The sequence below is a fragment of the Xylona heveae genome (assembly GCF_001619985.1).
Source record: "Xylona heveae TC161 unplaced genomic scaffold L228scaffold_2, whole genome shotgun sequence".
NCBI lineage: Eukaryota > Fungi > Ascomycota > Xylonomycetes > Xylonales > Xylonaceae > Xylona > Xylona heveae.
In genome coordinates this window covers 720,630-745,979 of record NW_017264194.1, presented here as the reverse complement: position 1 = coordinate 745,979, position 25,350 = coordinate 720,630, and the positions used below count along the sequence as shown (strand labels likewise).

Genomic DNA, 25,350 nt, shown 5'->3' with positions numbered 1-25,350 from the left:
GTGGCAGTCTTCTTCCTTGCATCAGCTGTAATTACGATCATGACAAGTCACACGTTCAAAAATACGATGCGATAAGGGGTAACTTAAAGCAGGTTGCTAATCTTATATGCCAATCCTATAGTCCTCTAGAAAATAATATGTGACACTTCAAATATCTTAAACGGAGAAAGTAACCTAGAAGAAATCTCTAAAAGATACAAGAAAGAAGTTAAAGTGAAGATAATGCAATAATGCAACCCGTACTAAATCTAAAGACTTATAACCCCCTTTTGCGTGACCGATGAACATGCTTCAAAGAAGAAAGAAAAAAATGAGAAAACAATAATGTCAAATAGAAACCCATTCGCCAAGTATGCAGTGGATACTACGTATTGAACATATAGACAAAGAAAAAAAAAGAAAATTGGGCACAAAGCCTGTAATATCAAAGCGCTTGTCAAGTCCCATCTGATAATCGTTATTGAGACGAAACGAGATCAAGACAAATATACCGGTACACCATATACCACCGGCGCCGCACCGTTCAAGTATCTCAAATAGCAATCATTCCTCGCCTGCGCAACGGCACGTACGAGGCTTTCCTTCTTCTTTGGTTTCTCTCCCATCGCAGCTTTAGCAGCTTTGGATTTTGCTGATGTCATACCCATTGCGCGACGGGAGGATGTTGATGATGATGATGATGACTGCGGAACCGTGCTCACACCACCACTACGCCTCTTAGGTTGTTTAGGGTGAGGCTTTATTTGGCATGCCCCTTGAGAGAGTAGTCCCCACCGCTCCAAGGTGCCACTGGCGAAACGATCAATGTCCTTATCCGTGACATCCCACAGCGTGGCGACAAGAGCGGGGCTCCCAGCTTGCATGTAAGAGATGGGAGTACCGTATGGTTCGAACTCGCCTGTTTCGGTGAGATTGCCGCTCGAACAGCCCATGAGGAAGGCCACGGCGCAGCGGTCCAGTTTCTTGACGGACCGCAGACTAATGTACTGTGACGCGCTGCCATGGCCAAAGTAGAGGAAGATGTCGCGGGAGGAAAGGATAGACTCGAGCTCGGTCGTCGTAGGATCACGCTTAACAATGGACGACCAGTTTCGCAAACTGAATATCGCGCCGCGTTAGCACCACTTCATATTGCGGCCATTCAAACCATATTGGGAAGATTTGAACCAAAAAGAATCGTGAATCTTACCTGTTGAGCGGCGCTTCAAAGGCCGCTTGTGTTGCACTTAAGTCTCCACCTGGATTCAGAATGAATGCTCCGTTCGAGCCGTCGATCTCCAGATCTTCCGTGGCCGTCTTCTCGGACTCGGCGGCCGATCGCTTTTTCACATCCTGAATCCGATCTCGCAAGCTTCCAAGAGATGGGAGTCGTGAGACAGAGAGCCCGGAAAGGCAGGGCAAGGATTCCCATGGGATGGAATGAAGCGTCTTGTCCAGGATAAGAATAGTGTGCTGCTCATTGTTGTCCGCCTCGGCTTCAGCAGTGCGGTGATAAGCCCGCAACGCATCCTGTGTTTCGACCACAAGCTATGCCATAAATTAGTCAAGGAAACATTAAAAGTGAAATTATTCAAACGGAAATCCCTCACCGAATCAAAGTCAATCTCGTCATATGCATTGCGTTCACCGTGGAACTGCAAGATATCCACCACAAAGTACAGCAAATCAGTCAAAGGTTCGTCCAATTCTTCTTCCTCTTCGTTCGTTCTTTGAAGGCCTACAAACAGCTCCAAAATGCGAGGATCAAGCGTGATTTTTGTGGCAGCCTTTCCCTTCTTCAGTCTCGACGGTAGGTGCTTGTTTAGCGAATTCTCAAACGATTGTTGGAACCGTCCAAGCAGCTCAGGATGTCGAGTTTGCTGGGAGAAGACACCCCTGAAGCCGCCTAACCAGATATTCTCAATATTCATTAGTAATTCATGCAGACGAGAATCAAGCGCTTCTCGCTCAGCCCACCAAGCCGCTTTTTCTCCTTTGCTTGTCATCGCTCTTGCGCTGTGTGTGCTGAAGTTGGCCAGCTCAATGATCTCGGCGAGCTCTGCTTTTCCATCGTCAAAGTTGAAAACCATCTCCTCCGCATCTCTTGAGTTGTGCCGATCAAGGGGAAGACGAATTATGAATGGCGTTTCACCGGCACGGAGTCGGGAAACATAGAGCTCGTCACGAGTTTCGTTCAGAGCAATCGATATCGCCGTCCAATTAGATGGAATTATGTCGATGAAGTCTCGCTGGAAAGCCGAAAGGTCCGTGAAGCTGCTCTGAGCTTCGATCTCATCTTCAACCACTCCTTCAGACTTTGGCCATTTCCAGGCATCTTCTGTTAGCGACTGCTTCTCCGCAAGCAAGCTCTTCTTGTCTCTTGATAATGCAATATTTCTCCCGATTTCTGGAATTCATCCGTTAGCACAATTCCTTTGTTCAAATGTTACGTCTTGGCACTCTTACCCATGGATTGAGCAATGAGGAGTGGGTTAATTGCGGCTTGCCCTGCGCCCCAACTGGCGGCATAAAGGAGCATTATGGTGCTACGAAACGTTGAGAGCAGTTCATGAATAACAGAGCTAGAGCATCTCTGCATCGCCAATTCCTGAACTTCGGAAATGGCATCACAAGCTTGACTGAGAATATCTGCAAACTGCTGACTGACAGGTGCCTTCGACCTCGCACGGCGAGTGGAGGGTGCCGTCCTCGCTGATCTTTGTGTGGCGATTCCTCGAGTTTTGGTTTGGGTTGTCTCAGTCGTTTTCTTTTCAGGAGCTCTGGCGAGGCTCACAGATGGGACTGAGATTGTGGAATCCGGAAGTACACAAAAGACAGGGTCCGCAAGCATCTGTTCTAGCCCCTTCTTTGCTAATTGTTTAGCCTTTGCAATATTGTGTCTCGCGATCCCTTGTAAATCTTTCGGAAGATTAGCCGCTTCCAGTAATAATTCTTCGGCCATTTCAATCCTATCATGTGCCAGCATTGTCAAAGCTTTCCGCCGCAAAACATCTCCCTTGAGTCGCTGAAGTATGGAATAGTCTTCCAATGTAGGTTTTGATGCGGATGGTAGTTTTTTCGCTTCGGTCGCTGATCTCTGGTTGACTCTCCGAGTAGCAGGTCTGGCTGAACGGGAAATAGCCGGCTTTTTAGTAACAGAGGGCTTTTGAAGAGAGAGTTGGTCCATTTGCGCTGCTAAATCGGTGTCGAGGTTCCTTGATCCATCAAGTTGGTTCACGAATTCAGGATCTGTGAGTTTATCGAAGATTGCCTGGGCACTTTTATATGCTTCAACTTCGCCTTCGAAATTACCTTGGAATCGATGGAGAGCACCAACAGAGCAATGCCACTGTATTAATTCCTTGCTCTTGCCTGCCAATTCCCCCATGCCTTTGGATTTACCCAGGATACCTTGTCCCGTTTCAAACCGCCCACCACGCAGATACATCTCGCCTAGTGTAGATTGATTGTGAGCAGCAAGCGAGATGGCCTGCACAGAGTCGACGATATGCTGAGCCTGTTCCGTGTAATAGATGGCCTCATTTAAGAAGCCATGGTAGGAGTATAACTGAGCGAGTTGGGTCATTGCTCTGTATAACGAGGGGACTAGAGTCCAAAACTTGGGACCCTTCAATGCTTCGTGCGTTGTCGAACGGACCACTCCCTTTAGGTTTGTACCGTTCATTGAGACTTGAGAAATGGCCTCTGACAGCCCATCCATTCCTGAATTGCTCCGAGAGGCGTCAGCTTTTCGCCGCACACTCGGGGCGTTCTCAAGGCATGCCCATGCCCGATGATTGAGCCTCAAGCTTCGCTTAGCATGAATAATTGCCTCATCAAGAGCACCCGCCGTAAAGCACTGCAAAGAGCACACTAACGAGGCATCAGCTATTAGTCGATTGAATTTAATGCGCTCCTCCAACGAAGACGGCTTTGGAATGGTCTGTTCCGAGTCGTCAGTCCTGAAGAGACTTCCGGCGGATTCGAGCATTTCGCCACTAAAAAGATTTCTCGTAAGTAACCCTAGTCTAACTGGTAAATGGCAAAGTTTTATCTTACCATTTCTCGACATTTCCGAGTTCAAGTATATACTCGGCATATGCAAGGTGCCAGCGCATGGATGAAAATGCATCAGAAGAGCCGTTTTTGACATGAGCTTGAGCCTTGGCAAGCGTAGACCCTGCTTTATCAGAATACCCAAGATGTAGAAACTGTAGTCCGAGATTGCAAAGATCAGATACCATTGCACCTGATCCTTCGGCATCCCGCAATTCTCTGACGCGGACCTTGACCCGAAGCATATGACAACGAAGCATTCCCAAGCCTTTCATCCCAAAGTAATCAGCGAGAAATTGGAGTTGTTCAAGCCAGCTACCAATATCTGTCACTTTTGACTCAAGAGTCTGATAGTCGCTAGCTGAATAGACCAATGAATCCCAGCCATCTAGGCACTTTTGAACATGATTCGAAGATAGTTCGCCATTCCTGAACGCCGAAAGTATACTAACGAGTGCCGTGAGATGTGTCGAATACCGCGCCAAGCCTGCATCGCGACTCTTCATGTCACATTCATTTGTCGAAAAGGAACCCGAGAGCATTTCTCGCAACATATCTTTCTCAATAAAGGTCTCGCTGAACGATTCCATTTGAAGCAGGTTCGCAATCACCCGCATTCGTCGAACTGGATAGTTCTCCGCATCGTAAGTTCGAAGTAATGTACCTGCAAGTGTGTTCAGGATTCGGCATTCCCCGTCCTCGGTCGACGTAGACTCGAGATTTAACTGAACTTGGCGCAACGCCCATTCAAAAAGAACCCCTTTTTCTTCCGCTCTGACGCATATTTCTGTGAAAAACCCAAGTGCTTCTTCGTTTCCGTCAATGGCCAGCTTAGTCAATGAGACAACTGCACGCCCAAGATTTCCAACTTGGCCGCTCGCATTCCAGATGTCTAAAATATTTTTTGTTGCTGCAGCGGAAGCAGCCTGCAGCAAAGTACCTGCGGCAATGTTCGTTTGAATAACATTCACCAAAAGGGCCGACGACTTTTCCAATTTGCCAATGCTTTGATAAACAGCAGCGAGCCGCTCGAGTTTCAATCCCCATAGGCCAGATTCCTTCTCGGCAGCGGACTGCTCTTTGAGAGCATCCACAGATCTTTGCAATGCTGTAATAGACTTTGAATGATGGTCGGAAAGTGTAGATCCGCGTAGTTCAGCATGGAGAGCCCAGTAAACATTGGACAGTCTCACAAATGGGGACTGCTTCTGCCCTTTTGATTCCGGATCAGAGGCCTTTCCATCATCGCGAGAATTGATTTGGAGCTGCATGAGAAGGCTGTAACAATCACCCAGACATGGTTCCAATTGATCCCAGTCCACTCGTTTCTGTGCAATGGCAATCTTTGCGAGTGCAACTGCAGAATCAATACCCATCCTAGCCGTTTTTTCCACAAGTCTCCGTCGTTGTTCATGCCGCTGCATAACGTTTGTGTTAGCATCTGGCCCAGGAGAGGGTCCAAGATACCTTCGTAGGAACCCAAGTACTGAATAGACTATATGCTCGCAGAGATCCTGGACCGATGGTGGCAAGCTAGCCTCCCGGCGTTCCGGGCTTTGCGCTCGTCTCATCAATACTTCCATGGCAGCTTTCCTTAGACCGGCAACTTCAAGTAGCATATCATCAATGTCAGTAGCATCCCCTTTCAGCGAACTCTCGACGTGTTTCAATGCGCTTGAGAGGCCTTCAATAGCGGCCCGCCAATTATCTCCGTTTGCAATTTGATAGAGCTGAAGTGTAGTGAGGCGTATGGCCGAAGCACGTTTACGTGCATCCGAAAGTTGAGCGTTTTCTCCTAACATTACCATCTCTCGTGTCCATTTGATGGCTTCTGGTAGAAGAACGGCACCTTGCGCCAATGAGCTGAGAACCTTGTAGATACTTAAGATCGGAGGCAGTGCTACGGTTTCCGATGAAACCTCTGCATCCAGGCCACCATCGTGACTTTCGAGGCGTGAAGCAAGCCTCTCGAAGAGGACCGATACGAGGTCATACTTTTGTTTAGAGTCGGCAGAAGATCTTCGAACAAAAGTGCTCAGACATCTTAGAAATGGGTTGAGGATCTCTCTCGGGGAGTTGCCTTGATGGCCTGACACGGACCACCATTGAAGTCTAATTTCGAAAGCTAAACTCTGAATCTGAAGGGCTGTCTCTGGGGAAACATGGAATTTGGTATTGGAGGCATTCTCATCTTCAGTTCTGCAGATGCTAGGGCAGAGTGAGAGCAGAAGCTGGGACAACATTTCGAGCTGACGAGCAACCTTGTCGTTGGAAGATAGCGAAATAGATCGTAGCATGAGATTCGCCGGAGAGTTTGTCTGCGATAGCTGGATCATGTTCAGAGCCGCCACTATAAGAGACGGTCGCCTGCTTGAGCCGATGAGTTTCAACACAGCGAGCTGCAGTCCGATAACGAGCTCAGTAACCTGACCAGTGACTTTGACGTCTTCGAAATTCAGCAAATCCGTCAAGGTCGTCTTTGATATTACTGAATCCTTTGTTTCGTCCTTGGCGGATCCTGTCGATTTTCCTGGCTCGTTCGCAAGGGAGAGCTGGAGGCGCCGTTTCAAAATACGCAGCTCCTTACTTGCTAAATCATCCAGCCCAAGAGCCTGTAGCTTTCCAATTAGTGCGAGCATACCGTGTTCCAATTGAAGATGTGAACCATTTGGTGCAGACCCATTATCCGCTTGAGACGTCCTGAGATACGCGAAGGCCAGACGAGCGCTCTGGGCGACGGCGAGGAGACCTGAGGTCGATCTAACAGAAGCTGATGAAGAAGGCCTTGTTGGCGCAGTTGAGGTATTCAGACTGCGACTGATTGGTGTGCGAGGGGTTGACGGCGAACTGGATTGCATTTCATATCCACGTGCATTTTCCCTTGTCGCACGGGTAGCGTTTGGATTATTTTGCTGTAACGAGGATGGAGGCAATCTAATAGCTTCCGTCAGAGACTTTAAAGTGATATTTACTGTCTCCGTTGCCAGGACGAGCCGTTGTCGGGGTGTCAGCAGCTTGTCGTCGGCAGCTAGATCAGCTATCTTTGATCCGGTTTTCGCTCGACCATTCAGAGGTCGAGTAGTCTTATTTCGGGAAGAGGCTGTGCCTGATGTTGCAACACGAGATCTAGGGCGCTGTGTCTGTGTATCGGTGGTAGATTTTGTCGTTGTTATATTGAGAAGGCTTTCAAGCTCTTCGTATGCGGTCTTTGGGCAGGATGTCACTGCTGCGAGGGAGTCTTTGACCGCGTCGATACGGGCTTGTGATATTTGTGTCGAGACTGCTGTCATGATGATTGTGGGTATATCAACAAGAAAAAAATAAATCAAATATTAGACATTATCCAAATGATCCATGAATTCGTGACCAGGAAGACATGCAGCAAATGCAGCAAAGAGGTGCTAAACAACGAGGTTTGTGGTTGTCGATGGTTTGTTTACACTGCGTGGGTCGCTAAGGCTGTCGGTTACGACTGGGTCCGCATGACGAAGGTTTCTCCGACCTCCGGGCAGCAACAGGTGATTAAGTTTTCACATTATTATCTGCGATGCAACGAGCAAAACATTGGCTATTATTGCAAGCTGTCAGTAACTGTAGCTGAAACCTAGGTATCTGGCAAGCTCTTTACAATCTGATTTCGAATAATTGTTGTGTTGGGATGTTCAAAAAAAAAGCTGTCACTGGTGATGGTGAGCTGACTAAGCAATGACGACCTGCGGAAGATGCCGGCGGGCGGTGAGTTGGTTTCGTCAGTGGCCGGATGAAGAAGAATCAGCTACTAATGTAGATTTCATGAATATTCTCGGAATTAATTGATTTAATACAAAGACAGACATTAAATATCGATGGAATAGTTCAGATATGACTGTCTCTTTGATTTTGTAAATATTCGTAGTGCTAGTCCCAGTTGAGTTTCCAATATCCGACCAATCTCTAATAGTATAGCTTCCACCTCCAACAGGCCGAGCTACCTAACTCACCTACCTCGAACCACCGCCAACTCCAAGCTTCGCCCGACAACCACCAGAGTAACTGCTATTCAAACTCTCTTCGCTCAAGGACTTGAGTGAAAGGGAACATGATTCTCCAATACACTATCAAATTGTGTACGCGAGTGCAGCTGTTCTGAATCCCAGAGTGCTACTTCATTCCCTCGCCACACTCGTCACCGCTTCTTTGGCTGTTTTAACGCCAGCCAAACCGGATGATCTTGTCCGCATGTGCAGCCAACGACTTCACTCATAAAGCTGCATTTAAAAGGTTGACTCGATTACGGGGAGGGTGAAAGCGATCAAGATGAGACTCACTTTACAGGACCGCCTCCTCAAGCGGGAGCTTGGCGGCACCTCAAGATACTCCGCAATCCCGGGAATATATGGAGACCCCTCCATGATTGATGAGTTGGACATTGTCAATGAACTTGGCGGTCATGCAGGCTGTGTGAATGCGCTCTGGTACGCCTATCCCAATGAATGTATTTATACTGCTGCTATTCCAAGGTCTGAGCTGACCTTATAACAAAGCTGGTCTCGTTCAGGCCAGCTGCTGGCGTCAGGTTCCGATGATCAACATCTTAATATTTATTCGTATCAGCCAGAGTCATCTACAGCGCCCTTCACCCTGAATACTTCACTGTCAACGGGGCATTCGGCAAACATCTTTTCGGTCAAGTTTATGCCTCATTCAAACGATCGAACGTTGATCACGGCTGCTGGAGACACCGAGGTCCGCATTTTCGATATCGAACATTCAGCTCGATCAACCATTCCGTCTTCAGAAGAGGAGCGTTTCAGTCGCGGTATCGGCTTGCATAGCGGCGTCCGCCACTTGAGTTTTGGTGATGCCAACGCAAGAGTCTATCGCTCTCACTCGGATCGAGTCAAGCGCATCGTTACCGAGTCTTCGCCTTACCTCTTTCTTACTTGTTCAGAAGATGGTGAAGTACGACAATGGGATCTCAGGCAGCCATCCTCGGCGTATCCGCCTCCTCGAGGCTCCAGAGGCTTCATGGCGGCCAGGGCAGCGAGAGATCTGGACAGCAACACCAGCATTCCTCCGCCACTCATCTCATATAAAGACTATCATCTCGATTTGAATACCATCTCGTGCTCTGCAAGCCAGCCACACTACATCGCCTTGGGCGGGGCTCATCTGCACTGCTTCCTGCATGACAGACGCATGCTTGGACGGGATCTTTTCCGCGAGCATGGCCGGCCTGCATCAGTGGGAAGTGATTCCGTGAGGGATGATGAGCTCATGGGACAGGCAACTAAGTGCGTTCGAAGGTTCGCCCCAAACGGACAAACAAAGATGAAACGGACCGACAATGGACACATTACAGCATGCAAAATCAGCGACGCGAACCCAAATGAGATGATCGTCAGTTGGTCTGGCGAGTGGATCTATAGCTTTGACCTAATCAAGAGTCCCGATGCTCGAGAAGCTGAAACACCGCCAGGTGAAATAGAAAAGGGGAAAGGGGTTGGTCGCGCGCGTGAGTCTCAGGATCGAAAGCGCAAACGGCCAAAGACAGGCTCCGAATCCTCTGCAGAGGGCGTCCGCGCAGGTTCGCGGCCACGACCAAATGAAGTCGATGAAGAAGGTGGGGAGCTGGCGCTGCGCGTTAGGTACGAAAATGGACAGAGTGAGGATATACCAATCGAGCAATCTGAAGAACGTGCGACTCCAATGGATCCCGTCACCGAAGCGCGAGAATCGGTCCTGTCCGGACCGCAAAAACGCAGTGCCAGCATTGCTCGGCGTTTAGTCGAGCTTCGAAAGCATCTCTTCTCCCCTCGAACGGATTCAATCTCACCGGACTCGGATTCTGAGCCGACACCATTTACCGCCTCATTGACCTCGGCTCTCAATCAGGCGTCAAAGGCTCTGCCATGCATGGAGAAAATACTCTTGCGCTGGAGATATCCAGCTGATCCGCTTCCGGAAGATATCCATTTCCAACAAACCTTGCGAAGGAACCGCGAGTCTACTATACGCTTTGTCCAAGCCGCCGGCACTCTTGCTCGAGTCCTTGGAGGTCGGGGGGATGAGTCGGCCGAAATACTGGCAAAATTTCATGATATCCATGTCTCGAAATTTGAGCATAAGGTCACATACCCCAATGAGCAATTTAGCTATGACTTCATTCGGGCTATTGTTTTGTGGCTCGAGGGAGGCCCGGAGAATCTTCTCGATGGATTTAAACGTCCAATGAATGCCCGAAAAGACCTTCCTAGATATCCCCTCACACCCGAGGCCCCGCTAGCGGCCTTGGAAGAGAGTTTAAAACCGTACCTGCTTGGGCTTGCAACAGACAGGTCGATTCCTAACGTTGGTGCCTCGAGGTTCGAGAGGGACGAGTACCGTATCGCATTTGCATCGGAGACGGCTGCTGTTGAAGCCTTTTTCAATGCGGTCAAGATTCCATTGGAAGATCTCTCACGTGCCGTAGTTCCCGCCAACATCGATGATGACGGGTCTGGGACCGCGGTATCAGCGCAGGACCGACGAGCGGCGATGAGGTTCTGGGCATTCAAAGTAGGGAGAGGCATACTTATGAACGTCGGTCAAGGTATCAACTTTGCGTTTGTGGACCGTGCATTTGGTGGCCTGGGCGTCCCGACCGCAAGCATTAGGGAGCAAGAGCGTGCGCAGGACACGGCCCTTGCAGCTATCAGTGATAGTGAAGATGAGGATGTTGTCCAGGACATTGGCCTTGTGCGACGTCGCCGTTCAAGTTCCCGTCGTCAAGCTTCAGATGGTCAACCTGAATCATCTTCGAGAGCGACTGCAGAACCTGATGAACCTCCACCGCCGTATTCGCCACCGCGCCCCGAGATTAGTGAGCCAGAGGAAGATGACGACGAGGATATTGACGAAGAAATGATTCTGCTGAGTGACCTTCATGAAGAAGTGGTTGATCAACTCTACAGTAGCGACGAGGATGGAGATGACGATGAGGACAGTGAGGATGATGATGAAGACGACGACGACGATGAGGAAGATGACGATGAAGATGAAGATGAGCGCCCGTTCATGTGGAGATCCGCTTTTGATCGCAGCAAGATGCGGGAAAAAGTCGAAGAAGACGTGCCGTGCTCTTCACATATTCGGCAGTATCGTGGACACTGCAATGTTAAAACAGTCAAAGATGTCAACTTCTTTGGCTTACAAGATGAATACGTCGTAAGCGGGAGCGATTCTGGTCATGTTTTTATATGGGAGAGGAAGACGTCGCGCCTGGTAAATATTCTCGAGGGCGATGAAGAGGTTGTCAATGTTGTGCAAGGTAAGAGCTGGATTGGCTTGCCAAATGTCGAACCGCCGTGCTAATATATGCTTTCAGGGCATCCATATGAGCCGATGCTGGCGGTTTCTGGCATTGATCATACCATCAAGATATTCTCGCCAGATCTCAAGGCTCAAGAGGATGCTCGAAACGGCATCAACGTTGCCAGGGGTAACACATCAAACTTTTCGACTCTTGCGTTTGGACGTGGTCGCGCTGGACGGATGCGCTCGTCGCGAGAGGAATCCGAGCAGACCACCCAAGGTTTGACCAGTCGAAAGCGTATGGCAGACAGCTACCAGATTACGAGTCAAAACGATGTTGAGCGCCAAGGTGGCGTGCGAGATGCTTACATTACGGTTAGTCTGGATCGAGTTGGAGTCGCATTTTCGGAGTGGCTTGAATGGTTTGGCTGACGTGGATTGGGGAGAACAGAGGGGAATGCTAGCACAACTAGCAGCAAGGCTGCGTCAAAGACATGAAGCGGGTGAAATGGGTGCGGAATCTGATGGGCCAATCTTGCTGGACGATAATTGCTCTGTACGTATCTGACTTGATCTGAAACATCATCTTGCTAATACTTGGGTAGGTCATGTAAACATGTTTTTCCTCTATTTAATTACACAATCTCGGCGTCTCTGGGAAAGAGGGTCCCTTGGCGTCAATCGAGAAACACTCTATAGTCTGCAGGGTTGCTATTGTCCATTTTTTCAGAAATTTGTTCATGGGGTTCGGGCTGAGATAACATATTATCTGCTTCGTAAATATTTATTTATTCTCTCATTGATATTTTCTTTGACAATTATTACTCTGGTGGTATTTTTTTGATCAGATCACAAAGCAGATTTGCTTTTCAGATGGAGTCATGTTTAATTTAAGTCTGACTTTTATAATCCAACTATCATATCAGTATAAGAATGGAATCTTTCTCTCATCTAAAGAACAAGAAAAAGACACCAACATGAAAAGCAAGTCAATTGTTTTCTGCCTTTGTCTCTCATATCGTCAACTGTGATGCGTTGGAAGGCGGTAAACCCTGATTACATAATCACTAATCGCAGCTTGCGCGACCTCCGACTGCCGATCCGCGTTTACATACATCCCGCAGTTCCAGGTAAACAACCAAACGCTCGCGCATTCTTCAATCTAACAATTCAGCCGATCCTTAGTCGACACGACAAGAAGATTCGCATACTTGTGGAGGGAGAATACCGATAAGAAATAGGGACGATTATTTTCGATTTAAGATAACAAGGCATTCATCCAACATGCCGGGCAGGACCCGCCGGTCTGCCGCCGCAGCAAATGCCCCAGAATCCAGCGCGCAAAACGGAGAGTCCGGCACAACGAACAACGCAGCAGAGAACCCAGTGACGAACTCCACAAACAATACCCCTCGAGACCAGGACGAAATTATGCAAGATGCAGACGTTCAAGCAACCAGCGAACCAGCCGCCGCAGAGAATCCAACGACAACAGATACAACCCAACCTACTACCACACAGCCCACAGACCCTAGAGCTACAGATTCTTCCAAAACAACAGCAGATCGCACATCTACAGCAGCAGAAGAATCGCAGTCGTCGACAGAGTCAGCGCAGATACAGAATCCACGTTCTCAAAGAGCATCCGCCTCCCCATCTCCGCCGCCCGCACCACCTGTTGCCGAGGCCCCAGGTCCTCGCGCAATGGCTCTGCATAACATTTTCAATGGCGCCCTGTCGCATACGCTGAAAATGTGCTCGTTTGATAATTTTTCAGCGTGTTTTCCAACGCCTGCCAAACACGTGCCGAATGAATTGCGGGGCATGTGGAGAATGATGAGCCAGCGGTTTGAAGAACTGGCGAGGGTTAGTTATCCAATTTGAGGAACGAGAAGACTGGTGGGTGTTAGTTATGGCTAATATATGGTAATGAATAGTCTGAGTTTGAAGCGATCCAGCTCGAGCGCAATGTTGTGCCCTCGCTCAATGAACTCGATCGATTAGTTGCCGATGCGCAGAAGAGGAAGGCCAGAGCGCCTGCTGGTGCGGAGGTTCCTGTTCCGTAAGTTTTGTTATTCCTTTATTTCACCTTGCCCTGATCACTCCGTTCCATCTCCTTTTCCTTTCTTTTTTTTTTACCATTTTTTGCTTCCCCTGCGCTCCGTCTTTACTTTCACATCATTTCACCAAACCTCTATACTCCTTCTTCCTCCCCACATCTTTCTACCAAATCTGTTGACCTCATGGACTAAACAAATACATTTATCACAAACAGACCACACACTCTCCCCCCTCAGGCGCTGTATCTCGCCCATCTCGCACCACACCTCGCGCGGTCTCAGTCTCGCCTTAACGCGCGCTTGCAAACCACTCAGTCCCGGAACGCGCGACTCGTCGACGAAATCACCGCGCAGCGCAACGAGATTACAAATCTGCTCGGCGAGCTTGAAGGCGTGGTACACGATTTGAGTACCGCTGCGGATAGAGTGTGGAGCACAACCTCGGGAGAGAAAGACGGGGACGGGGATGCAGCGATTAAATCTGAAGGGCCTTCCATGGATCATGACGGCCCTGAGAACCATGAAGATAATGAGGCGCGCAAGAAGAGGAGAAGAAGGCTTGTTGATGAGATTGTGGATATGCAGACTGAATTGGACCATAATTAAGTTAGTAGAGATGGAGAGTATATGATGGATGTTTGTTTGCATGGGGGAAGGTTCGCTTTGATTTGGATGTTTGGACGTTTGAACTTTTGGATATCGGGTGTTGCTGTTGGCTGCTGGCGTTTTAGGCTTACATTACGGGAACTCTGGGGAGACGCATTGGGATATATGCAATGGATTTTGAACGGAGTACTAAGTTTCTATAGGACCAGATGGTATTTGGCTTTGTTAATTCTTTTGACTCAAACGTCAATGTTACGAAATACACTTTGTGTAGCAAGATGACGTGAAGGGACCAATATACGAAATTATGGACACATGTATGTATGGACGTATTGCAACTAATGTGCCTGGTTGGTGATGTGAAATGACCAAAAAAATATATTAAAGGAATGAAACTAGATCTAGCAGGTTTTAGAAGTCTGAAGTGGCGTGCATAGGTACGGTATGTAAGAAGTAAAACAAGTAGAGGTATCCAGGATATAACCAGAAGTATAAACAAAAAAAAAGGAATGTAATCGGGTAGTCTTTGTGCTTGCCATGGGATGTAGGACGGAGAGGAGAGAGTAAGTCACCCAGGCCGGAAAGTACTCAGGCCGGAAACGATGAAGAAGAACGAACATCGACATCGAGACGCGGCGCTCTTCCTCGCAATTTATAACGGCTCGTCCTCAAGTTATCCCACCATCTGGTGAAACGGCCACCAATGGCATTGCTCTAGCTCAGCTCAATTACCATGGCCCCGCAAAGGCAAGTCTCCGCTTCCGCCCAGAGTATTGAATGCCAGAGTCCGTGGAGTCATGGGGTTATTCTTTGCAGCAAGAGGAACCTCGCGCAGCTCGAAACGCGTTTGGCCTTCCATTCCGTCTGCTGACTTGCCGAAGATTTTGGTCTGCGAGCTCATGCTGTTAGGCGAGTGCTGCTTCTGGTAGTCTTCGTCTTCAAGGTCCGAGTCGATGGATGCCTGGCGGTTCAGACGCTGTTGCTGGCTTGGGATCATTGAGTAGATTCCGAAGATGGTGTGAGCAAGCATATATGCCCTAGAAACGATGGACGAGTTAGTTTGAGAGGTTGCGGGTCTGAAGCAGGGAGAGGGGAAAAGAAAAACAGAAAAGGAAAACATACATGTATAAACAGGTCAGAGCGAAACAGCCCTTGGCTTGTCTGCAGTATTTCACATTGTTCGGGTAGAATGCAACGGTGCAGCTCTTGGTCAAGTACCACGGTGCGCCGGGTTGCGGGTGCTTGGGGTCGCTCATGTCTGATGCGGCCTGGTTGTGGATGCTCACTGCCCAAAGAGCAGCCAAGGGTGCGTGGATGACGGCAGAAAGAATCGGAGGGAACCAGTGCACAAGATACAGCGTGCATTTGGCCAAAAGGATGAACATGGTCAGGACGGAGATGACGACGTTGTAGCTCGTTGTGCTGTTCGCGGGGACGGAAGTTAGCTTGATTTATTCATTTTGAGTAGTAAAACGAAAAGTAGATTGCATACAAATCTCTCCAAGGCAGCGGTGCGGTCATGTGCCTGTAGTTGGCAGCAGCGTAGAGAAGCTCATTGGGATTACTGTTGAAGCCGTTCTGCGCGCCATCGAGCCAGAGTGCAGTGCGATACAAGTTCGGCGAGGCAATACTGAACATTGCCATGGCTGCAACGGTGAGCGGGAATTCTCCAGCCAAGAACCCGAGCATGACCTTGGGCAGCCGCCATTTTTTGGAGATGAAAAAGCTCGAGGTTGAGTTGAACATTTTGTTTTTCTCTCCTTGCTCTTACACCAAGGTAAAACTACCGGTCTGGAGTAAAGAAGGGTTTTCCTGAAGTGCGTCTGAGCGAGTGCTGCTCAAAAAAAAAGGATCCGTTCTCCTCGACGTCCAGCGGAGGAGACTATTGCGAGCCTTGTGACGATATTGTTTCGAATGGATTGCTGACCGTTTTGACAAGCTCGATAATAACGAGTCAAGACGTTCAAAGGGCAACTCTCAGATAACCAGCAACAACAAGAACAACGTCGACAGCTTAGACAGATGAAACTGATGGTTGAAGAAGAAGCTAAGTCGAGCGTGGCGGGACAAGCAGCCGTAAAAGAGGCGGCCTCGAGAGCCCTCTATAGAAATGACCGCCATGGGTGACAGAAAGAGGGACACCAATCAGGGTCGAAGGCATGTTACAAGCGCTGAGAAGGACTGTGCTGAAGAGATGCTCATTGCAGCTGACATGGGTTGGAGTGTGCAGTGGGATGTGAGCGAGCAGAAAGGTAAACGGACAATGGGAATGCGCCGCTCTTGCAGCCACGCAAGTGGTCTATGCATTATGCATGGGAAGAAAAGAGACTATCACGGGAGGGAAAATCCATTGCTATACGGCAGTTGAATGGCGGGGGAACGGGAAGAGGGACAAAAGGGCAACACAAGCACTGGAAACGACAGGGGAGAGTGCTGTGATAGAGTAGAGTGAAAGGCATAGCGGGAACACGGGGCAAGCAGTTGGGCGCTTAAAGATGCATCAACTTAAAGGCAATCTGCGCACGAGATTGGTTGGGCGTGGAAGCCATCACATCCTTGCAGGGGGGAAGATGTCCTATCAGGAGGTGAGTGAGCGGTGGACATGGAGAAAGAGACCATCCACTAACCATTGATCTGCAGAGACTCATTCCCATGCTCCTCTGACTTCTCTACCCAATCATTTGACTCTGCTGGCTTCGCCCGGTCGAAAGGCACGGCCCGACATTTCAAGGGTCCAGCCAGCTTGGCTTTACTCTTCCCGTTCAGTTCCTACGAGCGACGAGCAGTCTTATCATCCTCGACTTATCAGTGACTTGCGGTCCCTGAAGCTAGGTATGCTTCATCACAAGGAGCGACACCACAAGTACAGCTGGCAGGTACGAGCATGAATCCCTTGATATTATTATTACTATATCATTATTTCTTTGTGACAATTCAATGACTGGAGGTAGGAATTATATTTTTTCATATTGGTTGCATCAGAGCTCTCTATTTCAGAGCACTCCTGGGTCCTTTGAACAGTGGAAACGCTCGCCGCGGTACCTGAAATGTACCACCATCTTTTAAACGAACGGCGCGATGCTCTCCCCCTCGTCCCTGCTTCATACAGAGGCATACAGAGGTACCCTTTTGCAGCATCTGTTCCAGACCAATGCTGAGAGTTCTGAAAAGACCATATAACCAATTACCGCTCCTGAGACGCCCGTCGCTCCCCTGGACAGCCATGGTCGCGCATTCTTTATCGCTCAGCCATGAGGAACGTACGGCCGACCAACCACGAGCCAAGCAACTTCATCCCGTCATTCTGAACAGGATTGATCAAATCAATGAGTCCATTAAGCTTCTCCGGCTGCAGATACCTCGAGGAGAGAATATAAGAGTATTATAGTCCTTTGAAACTGGAATCTTTTTCTTTGCTCTATTTAGGGCGCGTGATCTAATTGATCAATGTTTTCGTATTCAGTTTCTCCCCGGCCAATGGCTCGATGTGCACGTCCCAGATGTCCCAAAGGCCGGAGGCTTCACCATTACCTCCACGCCTGACGATGCACAGTCAAAGTCTGCTTCTACTAAAGGCTTCCTCGAATTGGCAGTACAGCGCTCGCCCAGGAATCCTCCTGCTGCCTGGCTGTGGAGGTCACCATCAGAGATTCTTGGCAGCGTGTTGAATGTGCGAGTAGGCGGGAGTTTTATATGGCCACCTCCAGGCATCGAAATTGACCAGATTAAAAATTTGGTCTTCATTGCTGGTGGTGTAGGCATAAAGTAGGTTTTGCATGACGATCGCATAATATACATGAATCATTGGCAAAGATAATTGGGGCTAAATATAGCGACAGCCCTCTAGTGTCCATCGCTGCGCACTTGGCTCAAACTCAAGATATGCCAGAGAGAGTATCGTTTCTTTATAGCACAAGAGGCATTCTGAACGAGCGCATCTGCTTTTTGTCACGTCTACAGAACATCTTTCCATCGGACGACTCCAAACGACGGCTCGCACTTTACCTCACTGGTAATCATGAAGTCAATGCGCAGATTGAAGAGTCTGTCTGTATTCACCACAGACGAATAACGGAAGAGGATATCTTGACAGCGCTAGGGGATGTAAGTGAAAGGTCGGGAGTGATTTGCTATGTCTGTGGTCCGCCAGGGATGACTGATAAGTTTGTCGAGGTGCTTGGAACAGCTCCAGGCATGGACCCTCGCCATGTATTTTGTGAGAGATGGTGGTGATGTGGAAATCATTCTATTTACCTATCCATCGTAACATATATCATTGATAGACTGTCTGTACAAAATGAAAATGGAGCTTCAACTTGTCAACGCCCCTTTGAGTGACCCCAAGCTTACTTCCATATAAGGCTAGCGTAATCTCCACGATAGTCTGTGCCCATCTCAAACCTTACCTAATCGAGACGATCCGCATCAACCTCGCGCCGTCCATCGCGTTGCGCCTGGGGCACGCTCAACTTATTAGTCTTTGGGTCTTTCAATTCTCCTGCGACGATATTCTGCACTGAAGAGGCCTTTCTCTTGAGACAGTAATCATTTTACTTCTCTTGGAGTTCTTACGAAGCTAGCAAAGTTGAGGCTAAGCTACTTCCACATGTCCGCCAGGGGCGACTGTGCGGTTTCGCATTACGTCCGGTGAAGGAGGTTCTCCCAGAAATTAGACACGGCAAGTGGAACTTCAGATGGTACATCACCTTTTACAGCAATTCCTTTTGTCGACGTTCTGAGAAAACTGCGACCCTTTGGCTCGCCATGGCGCCGCTACCTGCACCTCAAAGGCGAGCTTCAAACTCGCGACCCCGAGCGCGGGGCCGGCCCCGACTCAACGCTGCACCCGCCCAGAAAGACGCAAGCGCAACGATCGAAGTCCCAATAAAGAAGAGGAAATACATCCCTGGAGGACCTGGTGGTGGTGGAAGGTATGTCGAGGTCGACGGAACCGAGACTGTCGTTGGGGGCTCAGGGCCAGGAGGAAGTAAGTTTAGTGCAGTTCGACCGCGGACAGGCCGAGGAAGTGTCTCTAGTGGGACACCATCACGCCCACGAAGAGAAAGAACGGCGACAGTTCGTCCGAGATATAGTTCGGCCGCCGCTGCCGCCGCCGCCGCCGTCGCCCACGGCGATGGCTATAAACCTCGAGAGGAACGGGGCTGGGAGGAGTTTCACCAAGATCTTGACATTGATGCAAAGCTGCCTGTATTCGGTGCCGATGAAATAGACGGGGTCGAGCCCACGGATACTACTGCGGACGTTGCGACTCCAGAAAGAGCTGATGGTGGTAGCCTTGACGGCTTCAAAGGCTTAAGCCGACAAACCAGCGATATGACCCTGATCTCGCCAGCGCCGACTGTCGTTGGCGGCGAGGCGAGTACGGCATCTCTAACTAATGGCGAGGCTCCGGGAACCCCGACAGAGAAAGCGAGCGCAACAGCATCGCCCATTAAACGGCGACCAGGTCGACCTCCTCGTCGCCATGGTTCTCTTTTAGATGGTCTAGGCACTCCCAACGGCCCCAAATATATTCCTCCGCCCGGACCAAATCCCCGCGAGCGTTTAACCCTTCCAAAACCTTCCTTTCGGGTCGCCGACATATTTATGCCTCTTGAACAAAAGGGCTCAGGGCAGCAAAACTACGTTGATCGAGCCATGGCGAATGTGGGATACCAAGAGAGTGACCTTTTTATGCGACCAGACAAGCGGCTTATTCGAGTTGCTGAAGGCGCAGTCGATGAGGATCTCGACGTTGGTGTGGGCTACAGAAGCGATGGTGAACCTACCGCCGTTCTAGGAGGTGGGAGTGTGGGAAAAGTTGAATACGACATGGACGAGCAAGATGACAAGTGGTTGGAGGCATACAATGCATATAGAAAGACCGAGCAGGTCGAGGCCATCAAACCTGCCATCTTTGAAGTCACAATGACAAAGATTGAGAAGGAATGGCATGCCTTGGAAAAACGTGGGTCCTTTATTTCCCATTTTTACGTTGGGACTTTTGCGATTCTAACATCCTGAAGGAATACCAAAACCAAATCCAAAACCTCCGCAAACACATCGGCCACGATCGAGTCTTACAGTCGCTATAAACGGTGAACCATCAGGAATGGGCGAGGAGCAAGACAGCAAATGCGCAGTTTGCGATGATGGAGACTGCGAAAACACAAATGCAATCGTCTTCTGCGATGGGTGCGATCTGGCAGTTCATCAAGAATGCTATGGTGTGCCTTTCATTCCCGAAGGCCAATGGCTCTGCCGAAAATGCCAATTGATCGGACGTGGTACTCCTGTAAGTTGAACGGCTTTAGTGGCCTAAAATATCACTTGGCTGATTGAAAGCTATTAGACATGCATTTTCTGTCCAAATATGGACGGTGCCTTTAAGCAGACAAATACGTCTCGGTGGTCTCACATACTTTGTGCCATCTGGATTCCAGAAGTTTCTCTGGGGAATACTACCTTTATGGAGCCGGTAATGGACGTAGAGAAGGTTCCAAAACCGCGATGGAAACTAGTGAGTCTATTCGATTTCTTCAAGCACTTGTACAAAGCTAAATGTCGCCGTGTTAGACTTGCTACATTTGCCGGCAGCGAATGGGCGCGTGCATTCAGTGCAGCAATAAGAATTGCTTCATTGCATTCCACGTCACTTGCGCAAGACGAGCGAGGCTGTTTTTACGAATGAAGACGGCTCATGCTGGTCCAGCAAGTATGGATCCAACCGTATTCAAGGCCTATTGCGACAAGCACGTGCCGCCAGATTGGCGGAAAGAGAACGATGTTGACGCCGCGACCGCGGATGCGCAAGACTTTTACCGACACACGATGCGTGGGCGACTCTGGGCGGACAGTCAACAATCGGCACTTGCTCTCCTTCCTTCGCAGAGCCAGTCAGCCTTACCACCTGCCGACGACCTTGCTCTTCTTGATCCGTCACAGGCCGACTCCGCTGGAAATAAGCGAAAGCGCAACCAACCTCCAAAATCTATCTGGAAACTCCCTTCTGGTGCCCCTGTCGTCCCTTCGGTGGTATTCAATGCTGTGGAGAGCTCTCTGCAGCGTTTCGGCATTCGAAAACGAAAAGAATATGCCGCAGAAGCATGCAAATACTGGACACTCAAACGAGAGGCTCGGAGAGGTGCGGCTCTCTTGAAGCGTCTACAGCTCCAGATGGAAACATTTTCCTCCATGGAGATTACGAGGCGCAACTTTGCTGGCATGGGCACAGCCGGAAGACCGAAGCTTCAACGGAGGATTGATTTTGCAGAAATGTTACTACAGGACGTGGAAAAACTCCGTCTTCTTTGCGACGAGGTAAAGAAGCGAGAACGCGAAAAGTTAAAGGATGCGGAGATGTTACGAGATGTTGTTGACACGATATATTTCCCATTGATACCCCTTCTTTGGCCAATATTTGACAAAGCGGTCAGGTAAGTTGGTACAAGACACTAATGAAAGATCTTTGCTAACAAGCAATCAGCTTGGATGGGAAAGGCGTTTTTCGACAGGGCTTTTCAGGTATCCAGTCAAAGCTTGACGATCGAAGTTACACATCGGTTTTTCGATTCGCCGCCGATCTTTGCAGTGTCTTGAGTGCAGCCTTGTGGGCCTATTCTCCCGGTCAATTTGCTCACGAGCAGTCTGAGACCGCTGGCCAGAGCGCCATTGTTGACCCCAAGTCTGAGGCTAAGGACAAACAAAGAGTGGCTAAAAGGATTGTTAGAGCCATCCGAGGACCGCTTGAAGAGGCTATTGGCAAGGAAGCCGACCTTGGGGCAAAGTCAGCGGAAAAGACCTTGCAAGAGTTAGGTTCTTTGCTCGAGAACTGTGTCATCATTCGAGGAGAAACTTCAGCCACTTCTGCGGGCGACGCTGGTAGCGACGACGAGGCCGATGAGGGAACCTTGGTGGAGAAAGCTCTCACAACGCAAGAAACCAATACTGACCAAGTGATGGCCGATGCGCCAGCTTGTCCTACATCCGTTGAAGCCGCTGAGCAAAACCATTCTGGAATATATGACGAAGATGCACCTGGAGAAGAAGACGATGCTACAGTACCTTCTGCACAGTTTCACAACCGTATCGAAGCTGCAGCTGAGGAAAATGGCGAGAAATCGGGCACTCGCGAGATTGTGCAACCTAACGGAGCTCCTCAGTCGCCTCCTCCGACACAAACGGCACAGAAATCGCATGAGCCTGTCAATGGGCTGCCTCGTCAGCCTGAGACAATCCCTCACCAGGCCACGCGGCCTATCGAGCCTCCTACGCCCGCGACTAGCTCAGAGGAGGAGCTGATGGCTCCTTTGAATGCGGGAGGCATCCCTTGGTATTTAGAGCCGTTTGATCCTCTTGGCACTACCATTCACGAAGAGCGCTGGACAGGTCGGGATGTGGCGCGGGGCATGAGTGAAGAGTTGAGCGAAATTGACGATGAGGAGCTTCGAGGGCTGGTAGATGAAGAAATGGCAGACATACCGGAATCTGTGCCAGCAGATGGCGCAACTGCGTCAGTCAAAGGCACTGCTCAGACTGCCATTGTTCCGCGGAAGAATTTACGAAAACGTCGGTGGCGAGGATATCGATGAGCTGCGTTGTTTAGCTCAGTGATAGTGCTTTTCGAGAGGACAGACTAATTTACACAGGCATTCGGGACATGGCAAGCATGGCGTTTGTGGGCGAAATCCTTTACTTCTATTTTCCAGTTCGGAATGCTTTGGAATGGCGATAACAGTGAGGCTTCATTTGGGAATCTTGGGACCATTGAGCGTTGAACGTTGTTTATTCGTCTTTCTTCTTATGCTTTTGTCTTCATCGTACGCATAATTTTCTTCTCGTGTCTGCTCTTTTCCTCCTTCTTCTGCGGATAACCCTTTGCTTTCTGATTGTTCTTGTGCATATTGATCGCATCAAAGGTAATATATCAGTTTACGGCAGACATGATTTAGTTATACCACAATTTAATTCCGATTAAGCATATTGGAGAGAATTCTTGGCTCGGCAATGCGAAGCAGACATGGTTCAATGCTATTCATGTTTCGTTTCTGTTTGAGTTTACTTGAATTCATGGAAGTGTTGATGTTTACAATGTCCTTCGATAGGATGATCGTTGACCTTGACCACGTGTTCGCGTATATTTCCCCATTTGGAGCAGAGCAGGGATGGCCAGAGAATCCCCCCGACGAGAAGCAACAAGCAAAAGAAACTCTGTCGCCAAAGTGAGAAGAGTTGTGAGAGAGCTAAGGCAACGCCATCATCAATCATCGCCTCATTCCCTCTCTCTGATTTCATTTCCACAGATTTTTTTAGACCTTCCCTTTCTTATCTCTTGATTGGAAAGACTTGGTGGTCTTGATTCCCTGTTCTTTGTCATTTCTTTGAATTCTTTCTCCTCTAGCCCTGTTCACACAAACACGGGCTTAACGCCGGGCTTTGTTTCGATTTCGCCTGAACGCAGCTCGCGTGCAACGTGAACTCTTCCCGTTGCGATCTTCTTCTTCCTCCTTCCTCTACTTCTTCTCTTTCCTCTACCACTTTCCCTCTTTCAATTACCTTTTAAAGTCATCAAAGCTTCGGCGATTCCTCTGTCGGAATCTTGTAGCTTGATACCCGTTTGATTTTGAGTTCAGCTTCATCAACAGCTGAACCATCTCGCCACCGTCGCGCCGTAAACTGCGACTTTTGTCGACCCCTTTCATCAACCAGTTTTATCATCAATCACGATGGAGTACGAAAACGAGCCTCGCGGCTACGAAGGTTAGTTGCAATACCACACTTGAACTTGTCTATGGCACAACGGTCGGACGGAAGGAAGGAAGGCAGACATCCTAGTTCTGGTCTTTCAGCTTTCTTGCTCCTCTCGCTTCTCACAACAAAGATTGCACAATCTGGAGCAGTAATTCTGGAAAGTACCAGAGCTCGGCATGATGGCATTTGTCAAGCGCTGTGGCATACTTTACCTTCGATGGAAACCCTTGCTCTAAGCGGGGAGAGGCTCTTCCTTCCGTTCCCGCATTTCTTCTACCTTATTTCTGGTCCAAATTAGACCGTCTCAGCCCACAGCTAATCGTTCTATTTTTCTCTCCAGATGAGCCTCGCTACGAGCGCGACAGGAGCCTCTCTCCTCGTCCCGCCCGCCGTGGTGACAGCCCTCGTCGTGACCGCAGTGCTTCGCCCAATGGCCGCATGGACAGCAGGTACGTCTCCCAAACATTAGTTTGTGACTTCTGGCCTAGTTCACGGCTGCTAACAGTCCTGCAGAGGTCCTCCCCCGGACAGCCGCAACCAGCAGGAGCGCGATGATTCTGCGCGCAACCCTGGCTCCAACTTGTTCGTGACCGGCATTCACCCTCGCCTCTCCGAGGCCGAAGTTGCCCGTCTCTTTGAGAAGTACGGTGACGTTGAAAAGTGTGCCATTATGCTCGACCCGCACACTAAGGAGTCTCGCGGCTTCGGCTTCGTCAAAATGGTCACTGCTGAGCAGGCCGACGCTGCCAAGGAGGGATTGCAAGGCGAAGTCATTGAGGGACGTACGCTTAGCATTGAAAAGGCTCGTCGTGCTCGGCCGCGGACTCCTACTCCCGGAAAATACTTTGGTCCACCCAAGCGCGGTAAGACATTGTCTTGTTTCACTTGTTCGACTTTTCAAAGGATAAAATTAATCTAATGGGCCACTTAGAGGATCGGCCCCCCCGCCGTTTTGGCGGCCGTTACGAGGATCGTCGTGGCGGATATGGAGGCGGATATGGTGGCTACAGTGGTTACGGACGCCGCGACGACCCGTACAGCTACCGCGGATCGCGCTACGAGGAAGGTGACCGTTACTATGGACGCCGTGAGCCTCGTGAGGATTATGCTCCTCGTGGCGTCGACCGCTATGCTTCTGGCCGTGAGGACCGCTACGGCGGCCGTGGCGAGGACCGTCGTGGTGGCTATGAGCGTGACAGTGCTGCCCGTTCAGGTTCTTACGCCGAGCCTCCTGCCGCTCGTGAGCCTCGTGAGCCGTACGCCAGCCGGACCTATGATGACCGCGCCGACGATCGGTACTCTCGTAGGTAAATCTTGCGATATTACTAACCTGAGCTCTTGCTCGCGCGAGCATGTTCTCTAGGTGACTAAAAGCCGTTCTGTTGCTCTGTGTAGCGCAGGAGACTTCAAGGAAGGAAGTTGGAACTTGCTCGTCGTCTAACCTCGGACCCGACTGAGTCTTTTTCTAATTTGCTCTTCCCGTGTATCCTGTTGATGCACCGTTTTCCCTTCTTTCTTCTTTCTTCTCTTTTTTTGATTTTTCCTCCCGCCTTTGATCTAACCCAGTGCGGTCGATACGTGCAGTAACGGATCTTAATCGGCAGCTTTTTCTTTTCTTTCCCTTCGA

General features: G+C 49.5%; 7 protein-coding genes across 7 annotated transcripts; 5 read left to right on the top strand and 2 right to left on the bottom strand.

Moving 5' to 3' along the window:
* Positions 1-235: 235 nt before the first annotated feature.
* L228DRAFT_280329 (hypothetical protein) lies at positions 236-7,325 on the bottom strand (the record flags this gene model as incomplete). Its single annotated transcript, XM_018335774.1, has 5 exons — positions 236-1,098; positions 1,190-1,527; positions 1,590-2,386; positions 2,446-3,977; positions 4,039-7,325. The coding sequence occupies 5 exons, from the start codon at positions 7,323-7,325 to the stop codon at positions 477-479; spliced, it is 6,576 nt and encodes a 2,191-aa protein (XP_018190614.1). The 3' UTR covers positions 236-476.
* A 548-nt stretch (positions 7,326-7,873) lies between these two features.
* Positions 7,874-12,139, top strand: L228DRAFT_243842 (WD40 repeat-like protein). The gene is made up of 5 exons (XM_018331781.1): positions 7,874-7,911; positions 7,974-8,489; positions 8,559-11,323; positions 11,381-11,863; positions 11,913-12,139. Exons 2-4 carry the CDS (start codon positions 8,332-8,334, stop codon positions 11,737-11,739), a joined length of 3,282 nt encoding a protein of 1,093 aa, XP_018190613.1. The 5' UTR covers positions 7,874-7,911; positions 7,974-8,331; the 3' UTR covers positions 11,740-11,863; positions 11,913-12,139.
* Positions 12,140-12,335: 196 nt separating this feature from the next.
* Positions 12,336-14,362, top strand: L228DRAFT_60903 (Nnf1-domain-containing protein). The gene is made up of 3 exons (XM_018336764.1): positions 12,336-13,173; positions 13,245-13,369; positions 13,583-14,362. Exons 1-3 carry the CDS (start codon positions 12,592-12,594, stop codon positions 13,971-13,973), a joined length of 1,098 nt encoding a protein of 365 aa, XP_018190612.1. The 5' UTR covers positions 12,336-12,591; the 3' UTR covers positions 13,974-14,362.
* Positions 14,357-15,901, bottom strand: L228DRAFT_60888 (hypothetical protein). The gene is made up of 3 exons (XM_018336763.1): positions 15,466-15,901; positions 15,096-15,395; positions 14,357-15,010 (listed from the first exon to the last, which is right to left on the bottom strand). Exons 1-3 carry the CDS (start codon positions 15,717-15,719, stop codon positions 14,698-14,700), a joined length of 867 nt encoding a protein of 288 aa, XP_018190611.1. The 5' UTR covers positions 15,720-15,901; the 3' UTR covers positions 14,357-14,697.
* A 1,027-nt stretch (positions 15,902-16,928) lies between these two features.
* L228DRAFT_243838 (ferredoxin reductase-like protein) lies at positions 16,929-18,284 on the top strand. Its single transcript, XM_018331780.1, has 3 exons — positions 16,929-17,352; positions 17,437-17,738; positions 17,813-18,284. Exons 1-3 carry the CDS (start codon positions 17,197-17,199, stop codon positions 18,204-18,206), a joined length of 852 nt encoding a protein of 283 aa, XP_018190610.1. The 5' UTR covers positions 16,929-17,196; the 3' UTR covers positions 18,207-18,284.
* A 157-nt stretch (positions 18,285-18,441) lies between these two features.
* L228DRAFT_280324 (hypothetical protein) lies at positions 18,442-22,849 on the top strand. Its single transcript, XM_018335773.1, has 5 exons — positions 18,442-19,941; positions 20,000-20,268; positions 20,326-20,493; positions 20,550-21,409; positions 21,460-22,849. Exons 1-5 carry the CDS (start codon positions 18,738-18,740, stop codon positions 22,562-22,564), a joined length of 3,606 nt encoding a protein of 1,201 aa, XP_018190609.1. The 5' UTR covers positions 18,442-18,737; the 3' UTR covers positions 22,565-22,849.
* A 634-nt stretch (positions 22,850-23,483) lies between these two features.
* On the top strand, positions 23,484-25,082 carry L228DRAFT_60804 (RNA-binding domain-containing protein). Its single transcript, XM_018336762.1, has 4 exons — positions 23,484-23,732; positions 24,064-24,172; positions 24,237-24,586; positions 24,655-25,082. Exons 1-4 carry the CDS (start codon positions 23,699-23,701, stop codon positions 25,032-25,034), a joined length of 873 nt encoding a protein of 290 aa, XP_018190608.1. The 5' UTR covers positions 23,484-23,698; the 3' UTR covers positions 25,035-25,082.
* Positions 25,083-25,350: the final 268 nt, after the last annotated feature.